This window comes from Camelus bactrianus, chromosome 7 (genome assembly GCF_048773025.1).
Source record: "Camelus bactrianus isolate YW-2024 breed Bactrian camel chromosome 7, ASM4877302v1, whole genome shotgun sequence".
Taxonomy (NCBI): domain Eukaryota; kingdom Metazoa; phylum Chordata; class Mammalia; order Artiodactyla; family Camelidae; genus Camelus; species Camelus bactrianus.
Window position 1 is genome coordinate 41,123,527 of NC_133545.1, and position 9,835 is coordinate 41,133,361.

At 36.6% G+C, this 9,835-nt stretch overlaps 1 protein-coding gene across 2 annotated transcripts; it reads left to right on the top strand.

Annotated features, from left to right (window-relative positions):
• Positions 1-31: 31 nt before the first annotated feature.
• FKBP14 (FKBP prolyl isomerase 14) lies at positions 32-9,628 on the top strand. Of its 2 annotated transcripts, none has more exons than XM_045508111.2 (4): positions 32-393; positions 4,419-4,447; positions 5,292-5,419; positions 7,353-9,628. In XM_045508111.2, exons 1-4 carry the CDS (start codon positions 197-199, stop codon positions 7,509-7,511), a joined length of 513 nt encoding a protein of 170 aa, XP_045364067.1. In that variant the 5' UTR covers positions 32-196; the 3' UTR covers positions 7,512-9,628. The 2 variants fall into 2 exon arrangements, with proteins under 2 accessions (XP_045364067.1, XP_010969719.2); XM_010971417.3 differs by lacking the exon at positions 4,419-4,447 and adding an exon at positions 3,160-3,311 and having other exon boundaries at positions 38-393.
• Positions 9,629-9,835: the final 207 nt, after the last annotated feature.

The window sequence follows — 9,835 nt, forward strand, 5'->3', positions numbered from 1 at the left end:
GGGTTTAACTCTTTAGAGGTGAGTTCATAGTGCGTGGGACAGTTGTTGGTAGTGACTGTGCCACGTCTGCTAGGAAGTTGGGAGTCATGAAGTTGCCAGAGGCTGTTGTCCTTAAGTCTTCAACTACATTCTTAACTCTATGAGGTCCGGAGCTCTTTCTCTGTTTTTGTAGGAACTTCTTCCCTGCTCTGGCAACATGAGGTTTTTCTTTTGGAACGCAATCCTGACGCTGTTAGTCACTTCTTTGAGTGGGGCTCTGATTCCTGAACCAGAAGTGAAGATTGAAGTCCTCCAGAAGCCGTTCATCTGCCATCGCAAGACCAAAGGAGGGGACTTGATGTTGGTCCATTATGAAGGCTACTTAGAAAAGGACGGCTCATTATTTCACTCCACGTAAGTAATTATACCCTGCAGGTGAAATAGTAAAGAATGCACACACCTAGGCCAGCTCTTGGGCGAGAATAGCAGAATGTACCAGGTGTTACCTCTCCTTTAAAAAACTGAAATATCTAATTTCTTTCTTTGGGGAAAGGAAATTACTTAAAGCCAATCTTATACAACAAGGCCTTTGAAGGTCTTAATGGAAACATGTAGTCAGGATAAAGCAGTATTTTTTTATTTTTGTAAAAATTAGAACTAAAATCTTTGAACTACTGTGAAATATCTAGGTGTATAGTTAGGCAATAAGTAGAAGAGGCTTAACGGAATTCTCACTTCTCAAACTTTGTTCCTGAGGGAAAATAACTCGATTCCATTTTTACTTGGTGACATTTACTTAAACTTTTCATAGCAACTTCATGAACAGGACATACAAGGACTTCTTTGCTTGTTGTCGGGTATGTTAATGCTATTCCTTTGATCTAACTTAACTTTTGTTCTGACAGATGACATTTTGATCAAGGCACAGGACCATGATTTGTTTCATTATTTGTTTCTTTCTGGAAACTCAAAGACTACATTGATGGGTATGGGTGTGGTCATGGAAGATTAATCCAATACCTACAGTGAAGGATTTTCAGGTGGTTACACTATCATTATTTCTGTTATATAAAGAAGGAAACTGCAACATGGAAATGTTTTCCAAGTGTAACGGTTTCCAGTTAGGCATTGGTTCTCTGATTCCATTCCAAAAGTATCTGTTGAACATTTCTTTATGTTAGGCCCTGTGCTTGATTGTAGCGAGATTTAAAAAAATCTGGCTTCTTTCCATCCACATCCATTCATTCATCTATCTATCAAATCCTTACTAAGTGGCCCTGGGGATGCAAAGGTAACTAAGAGAGGGTTCATGTGCTCTAGCAGGACACTGTCTACAGCAGGGAGGAAGACAAATAACTCAGGATGCAGAGTACAAAATGTTCAAAGTGCTCACAAAGCATAATGGACTCTGGAATTAATCAGGCTCTGAGAGATGGGGAAAGAGAACGCCTTCCCAGAGATCATAATTGAGGTGGGCCTTGAAAGATGGGTGGAGGTTCCCCAGTGGAGAATGAGGAATGGAGGACATCCTTGAAGCAGCAAAGCTTCATGGCCCATCCTAGACCTCGTTTTCTGACAGACTGCCTCTACTAGGCATTCAGATCTGGTCTGTCATGAGGTTCTGAAGTCAATGACACTCTTCTCTGAACTCGGCTAGCCCTTGCAAAAAGTTCCAAGATGATGGCTTGCCATAGAATTCTTAATAGCCCTATCTTTTTCTATCTTTTTATCAACAAGGTCCATGCCACTGTGGACATTAAACAGTACTATGATTTGCATTTGAAATTTTCAATTACATTTTTATTTTTAGTTTGATCTCTTTTAGACCCAGCCTGATCTCTTTCATGTCTCAGAACCAAAAGCCTATGTGGACTTCGGTGGTAACCATGGGACATGATTTAGCACTTTGCTACTAGTGGTTTAGTACCTGAAGAGGGGAATCTTGTCGTGCAGCCTCCATGTAAATGGCCAGGACCTGCTAACTCTGAGTATTGTAAAGAAGTATGATCAGTTTATAAAGCATGTTCATTGTTTTGAGAACCATATCCTATGTGGTAAATAGCCTAAACCCTTTAGCCATGACAAGAAATGTGCCCAAACTGTAGGCAGGGTGAGGTGGTAGATTATTTCTTCTTTTCTTTATTTTTTTTCTAGCCTTCCCCTGTTTTCTCCAGTTGCCATTTTGCTACTTTGATCATGGGGGGTGGAAATTAAGGAAAAGAATTAACAGCCTTTACCTAGATTTAGTAACCATAGTACCTGTGAAGCCTGGTAGAGTGACTGCTAGTTCTCACGTATAAGATATCCTTGAATAGGATCCTTAGTACATTAAGAGGGCGCTAATGGGGGCTCAGACACTGCTCAGCCCTGAAGCCCCTCCAGGAACTCGGCAGGCTGGTTTTCCCAGGTTGGCCTCTCTTCAGCTCATGAGCCAGGATATCCTGACCATTCCCTTCTTCTCTAGTCCTTGAGGGGCCACTCCTCCAGGCTTCCCTGGGAGAGAACTGGACCAGGATCTGAGTGGGGATTTGGGGTTGAAAAGTAGCCTATTCCACCTATCAGAGCCATCAGCAGGCTGTACATCAGGGAAGGCTGTAGGCAGGACATAAGACACCACGTTCTTGACTCTCCCATTGTCCATATGGGTATGGACCCATGAGTGTTGGCAGTAAATTCTCCTTAGCCTCTCATCCTCCCTCCTAAATGCATCCATTTTCCATTATTTTGTCCCTCTTCTGTACCCTAGTGGCCTTCCTGGGACAGCATCACTTTGTGATTAAGACTTTGAATTTGGAGCCAAGTCAAATCCTGGCACATTTAACCTCACTTTCGTCATCTTTACAATGGGGTAATAATGGCACTTACTTCATATGATCAGTGTTAGACTTAAAAGAAGCAAAGCATTTAAGAGAATATCTGGTATACAGTAAATGTTCAGACAGCTGATTTTATTATTCTCTCTGCTGTCTCTACCTGGGTCAGCTATGTGAAATTTGCATCAAGAAAGACGGGCAGTGAGTTGAATTACTATAAAGTTGACCTGTGCATGCATGTGTGCTGTTTTTCATTAATTTCCAAACTAATAAAATTAATCACTCATGGGTGGAAAAATTACACCACAGCAATAAAAAAAAAAATAAAGTTACTGAAGAGTTCTAATGTGTTTTGTTTTTATTGTAGTCACAAACATAACAATGGTCAGCCTATTTGGTTTACCCTGGGCATCCTAGAGGCTCTCAAAGGTTGGGACCAGGGCTTGAAGGGAATGTGTGCAGGAGAGAAGAGAAAGCTTATCATTCCTCCTGCCCTGGGATATGGAAAAGAAGGAAAAGGTAACAACAATTTGACATTTTTACTATAGCACTAGAGTTCTTCTCTGGATTATGGACAGAAGTTAGTGTAACTGCTATGTATTTTTTTTCCTAGAAGTAAATACTTGTATACCTTTAGAAAATGTAACTATGTCTTGATTATCATTTGAAATGGCCAATTAAAGCCATAGTATGTAAAAAGTCAAATGAGCTAACAATGAAAAAATATTCTATAATCTCATCTCTATTATTAGTATTGCTCACCAATATTGTGGGATTTTTTTTATGGTGGTATTATATACAAAACAGTGTTTACCATTTTAACCATTTTTAAGTGTACAGTTCAGTGGCATTAAGTATATTTAAATTGTTGTGCAAGCATCACCACCATCTCCAGGACTTTTTTATCCTCACATACAAAGTGAATCACAAGGAAATAAATAAGAATATTAACAATGGATAGTGGTACAGGAAGTTGTTTCTCGTTCTCTCTTCCACATTCTCTACAGTGGGCACATACTACATAATGAAGAGGAAAAAATTTTAAGAAATCATCAGAACTGGACAGAGAACCACTGATGTAGTAGAAATAGAGACTTCACAGCATCCTTAGGTCTAACTGTAACCATTTACAAGGTGGGAATTGGGATTCCTAGCCCCAGTTACCAGAGGAGAAAATAAGTGCCACAGGTTAAGCATTGCATGTGCTAAAATGCATCTTGCTATGTAAATATTATGCACTGAATAGGAGTTACTAACCAAATTCCATTCTTATTTTAATAATGATCCTTCTAGAGGAGAAAATCAAGTTATCTAGAAAATGTTCCTCTGATGTTTAAACATACTCTTTCACTTTCTTGTATCTTTATTGTCTCACTTTTAATATTTATGGATATAGTATGAGTCCATTTCTCTTTCTCCATGCTATATTCAACTTGATTTTACTTTATAACAAGTAGAGATCTGAATTTGACTCATTCCCTTCAAACAGAATGCCATGAGACTAATTCTGCTAATACGCATTTAAACACTAATTTTGTAGTTTTTTTAGTACCATGTTTGCATGCCTCCTTTTGGAAAGACACCAGTTTTATCGATGACCTCTAATGCATGCCCTTCTCTGTCTAGATCTGGAATGGTAAGCTTCGGCACACAGTGTAAGTTTTGTTCTTCTGGTGCTTACAAATGTTCTTTCATGGAAATACATGGGATGAAGGGGTGGGGAAGAAATATTTGTGTTTACCCAGACCTGTAGGCTAAATACAGTTGTAAGGAAACAAATTGAAAAAAAAAAAAATTGTCCATATTTCCCAGAAGTTTTTGGTTTTGATTTATTTTTGTTTTAGGTCCCTGGAGTTTTAACAAAGCTTTTTTCACTTTTAAAGATTTTTTATCTCCCTTCTCAGAAATTTGTTCTTAATTTCTCCCTTCCACCATGGAATTTCCTCAATGTGTGTTGAATTTGCATTTTACAAATAAGAAACCTGAGCCTTAAAGGGGCAGATGTAAGCCTCAATCTGACAGTGTGACACCAGAGCTCACTCAATTATATACTGCCTCCCAGTGGTGGAAATGGTGGTCTTGTATGTATTTCCAGGCCAGGTCTTTCGGACTCAGTTAGTCAATCACTTGTACTATAATTAACTCTGAATTTTCTAGAGCCCATTAAGTCATTCCTGACATATAATATGCAATATCTTAATTATACTTGAAATTTAATACGCAGATCATTAGGCGTATCTGTGTGGATATGTATGTGTGTGTGTAAAATAAATTGCAAAGTCAAAAACAGACTGCTTTTGATCTACTGGTTTGGATTATTCCTTCTTTATTTTATTTGTTTGAGTAAACTATAAGTCATTTCTATCATATGGGACAATCTTAGAAAGGCTCTTCTTTTAACTGGGTTAAAATAATATTTTGTCCAGTACCACAAGTTTTCTATCATCAAAACTTTGGGATCTTTTTAATACAACTTAACCCCCTCTCTCCTCATGTCAGGGAAAATTCCCCCAGAGAGTACGCTGATATTCAACATTGATCTCCTGGAGATTCGAAATGGACCGAGATCCCATGAATCATTCCAAGAAATGGATCTTAATGATGACTGGAAACTCTCTAAAGATGAGGTGACCTTTCCTTTTTCTTTCTTCTGTTCTTCTCTCTTTCCCTCTTTCTCTCTCTTTCCTTTTCTCCTTTCTTCCTTTTTTCCTCCCTTCTCTTTCTCTCATCCTTCCTCCCTCTTCTTTCCTTTTGTTTAGCTCACTTTTTAAGGAATATATTTTAAAATAAAATGTACATTTATGTAAAATATTATTTATAAGTTTTCGTAAATACTGATGCTCTGAAAAGTGACTTTTTTCATAAGAAATCATTGTTTTGGAGAGAAATATATTGAGACTTAAAAAACACCATTCATTCTTTTGGTTTTTTTCTCATTAATGATTAGGGTTCACTGTTTCTTGGCCTCACCTTGAGTTTTTAATGATCTGTTTTGCTAAAACAATTCCCATTTTGGAGTTACTGCGTAAGAAACATAGAGATCCTGAAAAATTGCTCATGTGGACAGTTTCTGTTTAAAACTTTAGACTGGCTGTTACATGAGTTTCCTAGTGATTTCCTAGCAATTAGCAGCAGCAAGCAAATCAGGTGCCCAATTCTGCTCAGGTTAACACCTGGAGAAAGGAGATTCCAGTCTGGATTTTCCACAGCTGGAGACCTTTTCTAGCCCCCTCAGAGTTCTTCTCCCTGTAATTTATTTAGGCTTTTGCAGCCATTGCTACACATAGCTGTCTCAGTCTGGCTGCTGTGGGGAAAGAAGTGGAGGTAGATAACTATCCCTTGGTTTTTTGTCTACCTATACTCTCCATTTTGGCTTGGCTGGTTCAGAAATCAAGTTATTTCTTATGTTTTGATCAATTTCACTCTAATGATTAAGGCCAGGAAATGAGTGAATAAGCTATGTTGTTATAAACCACAGGGTCATGAGTCACAGCTACAAATTTGTAACACCTCGTAGTGTTATGTCATAGACGTTTTTCTATCCAAGATAAATTTGAATTCACTTTCATTTAAAAAAAAAATCTTGACATACAACACATTCACATGATTCAAAAAATCAATTCAATATAAAAAGATATTTATTAAGAAGTCACTCTCCCACCCACGTCCTCTTCTACCACATGACCCTCCCTGCTTTGTATCCAGTTTCATTTGTTTCAGTGTTTATGCAAATACAAGCAAATATGAAATATATACTCTGATTTCCCTTTTTCTTACATAAAAAGTAGCATACTATGTACATACTGTTCAGCAGCTTATTTTTTTCACACAGTATACACTTGGGATATATTCTACATTTAATCCATAGTTTCATTACCACCCCTTCCCTCTTTTTTTGTTAAACAACAGCATTAAATCCCCTTAATCTTAAAAATAAATATACACCATATGTTTGCATGTTTGTGGTAGGGGGCGGATAGAGGATTTGAAATTGCTGATCTAACAGAAGGAATGTTAGGGATGTGATTAAAAATGAAAATACAGGTTGAATTGTTATTGTGGTGACTCTAGTGGGTAACTGGGAGCAGTCTTTTGCTTATATCTTTAAATATCTGTGTTAAAAATGGAAGTTTTTAGTCTTAAGTACTCATCAAGCTGGATTTTGCTTTAATTTCTAAGATTGGAGGGTCATGTGGTCATATTAGAAAACAAGATCTGGATAATTCAGTCGATAGAAAAATAGCGGTCTTTCAAATGCTTGGCTTTATTTAGACTCAGATTAAGAGCACATAATATGCTTAATGTGCATTTTTCACATGATATAAGCCTTATCTTTGTCTCAGAAATATCCTATGTCTCTACTGTAGCAGTATAGCTATAGCTTTTGAGAGGAAAAATTCCCTACAATTCTTTTACTATCATTAGAAATATATCATAAGGTAGTTGTTTAGTAGTTGTTATATATAATTACATGCCCTACTCATCCGGTCTGTGATATTGATTGGCTCGATGTGAGCATCTTATGAATTAGAATTACTAATGTGATCCATTATTTTGTAGGTTAAAGTGTATTTAAAGAAGGAGTTTGAAAAGCATGGTGCGGTGGTAAATGAAAGTCATCATGATGTTTTGGTGGAGGATATTTTTGATAAAGAAGATGAAGACAAGGATGGATTTATATCTGCCAGAGAATTTACATATAAACATGATGAGTTATAGAGACATGTCTGCCCATTTTATATAGCATCCATCCTTAAAAGAGAGGACAACCATTTTTAAAGAAAGTCTTATTTGTTAACAATGTTCTGTTCAGGCTTTGTTTTTTATTTTTATATAATTTTCCAAATATTATTTGAAGAACTCCTTAGGGTTTCTCAGTACCCATTTCTTTCTGGTGAGTTATTGGGAAGAAAAAAAATGACTTGTCTTTGAATATAAGACTTCTGGACCATTTTCCACTTTCACATATGAAGCCTTATGTTTTACTTGCTTACTTGTAATTTTAAAATACTGCAACTGGGAGCATGCCCAACATAAGACTAGATTATAGCACAAATCAGCCCCCTCTATTTCTTCTTCCCTCTGTTTTCTCTGAGTTAGATACTGATATTTGAAAAGCCTTTTGCAATAGCCCAAGGCTTACTATTTTCATGTTATAATGAAACAGTGCTGTCTGTAACTGCCTCTGAGTCTCTGCTTGAGGAAGAGAGGAAAATGGTTGTTGAACTCGTTAAGAACTACTGCCTTACTGAGATGGACAATGCTGAAGTGAGTAACAAAGGTAATAATTTATAAATATGTATACATTGCAATATTCTGCCTAGGATTTAATCTACGTAAGGTTGGGTTCCTAGGGACTAATAACCTATCATGGTTATTAGGACAGATTATTTATGTGTGTATGTCTTAATGATAATACGTGTCAAAATATTGTAGAGGAGGTAGAGAGTTGTGTGGAGTTGGTGTTTTTTAAGGCTGGCAGATTACCCTTCCTGGTTCTTTAATTAATAAAGTTTGTAACTAGTATATTATACTACAATTACATTGTTTCATAAGAGAAATTTAGTAAGCCAGTCAAAATTTTCCCATTTCTGCCTCATAAAAAAATGAGGCAGACCCACAGCAGCTACTGTTGAATAGAGGTCTATCCTGGCTCAAAGAGTTGATGATTTTATAATTTTATTTTAAATTGGAATTTTTCCTTACTACTTTTACAATGCGCCCAAATCTCTGTTTGCTAAGAATAGTCCTTTATAAGCTTACAAAGTGATCTCAAGTGCCTCATTGTTGGATTCTCAATGCTCTGAAGCCTATGAAAAAGGAGAGTAGATCTTAATGTACCTATTTAAAAGTTGAGGAAATTGTCATTCAAAGAGATTGATGGTTGTGCCCAAGGTCAACAGTGAACCTGTAGAACCATATTTCAGTCCCCAAGTTCAATATCTTTCTACTGCCTTTTACCATTGAAAAAGTGAAATTTTTCTTTGAATTCATTGGACCTAATTCTCTCTGCAATTTGCTCTCCTAGCAGTCAACTCTTTTGTCTCTGGGTCCTTATCCTTTGAGATGGTTTACTGGCTGTTTCTGGTGTTTCTGAATTCTCCCCATGATCCAGAAATGGCTCTGGTTTCATTGAATAATCTTGGGCTAAGCACTGAATTGCCTCAAAAACCCTGTGCGGTAAGAGAGCCCAGGGGTGTGTCTTAGTCCTTTCTTTCCTGTTTACCTCTAGGTGTTTTTTTTTTTTTTTAAGACTTATGAAAAATTATTACATCCTATACAGACTACTTTCACCAATTATATATTGACATTTTTGTCATTAAAACAAACTTCTTGAGAAGAACATAAATAACACTTTTTTCAGATGACATCAGCTATATCTAGAAAACTTTTAAGTTGTCACTGCTGTTTTCCTCAACCTGGAAGAGTTACAAACCACAATACAGAAAGTTGTACTCTGTGCTACGGAGGGGAAAGCTTGTCATATGGTGATACTTCATATAAACATTACTCTTGCTATCTATGGTAGAGCAAAAAAAGTGAAAAGAATTTTGGTTATTCGGGTAGCATATTTCTTTATCTTGTGTGAATTGGCATCAGTTCCCATCTAAATATTTAGACACAGTATGAAAATGACAACATATAAATAGGTTATAGTTGTTTTAAAGTTATCTGCCTTTTTAGTTTAGCTTTATCTTTGCACCTTTTCATTCAGAGGAATAATCAGACATAAACTGTGACTTCACTTGTATATAATTTGCTAAAATGTGTCATATTTAAATTTATACAACTGTGTTGTGGTATTCTTTCCAAAATAAAGTTTATTTGGGAAATAATTGGTTTTGTGGAAAATTCTTCAAGCCCCAGTTTCTTCAGCAGCTTTATTGATTTTCTTAACTGTTAGTCTAGGTTTTACATCGAAACTAAGTGAGGAAGATAGACAGGTAGTGAGGGGAGAGGGGTATGGTGACATTTTGAATGTGTCTCTGGTTGTCTACTCTGTACATATTTGTAAGGAAAGCTGTGGTTTGTTAAAATTGTTT

What these genes read in the sequence shown, in the direction of transcription:
- FKBP14 (XM_010971417.3), top strand. Translation starts at nt 197, where the DNA reads ATGAGGTTTTTCTTTTGGAACGCAATCCTGACGCTGTTAGTCACTTCT. An exon ending in GGCTCATTATTTCACTCCAC is followed by an intron (nt 394 to 3,159) that starts GTAAGTAATTAT and finishes TTTTTATTGTAG; the next exon opens with TCACAAACATAACAATGGTC. An exon ending in GGAAACTCTCTAAAGATGAG is followed by an intron (nt 5,420 to 7,352) that starts GTGACCTTTCCT and finishes ATTATTTTGTAG; the next exon opens with GTTAAAGTGTATTTAAAGAA.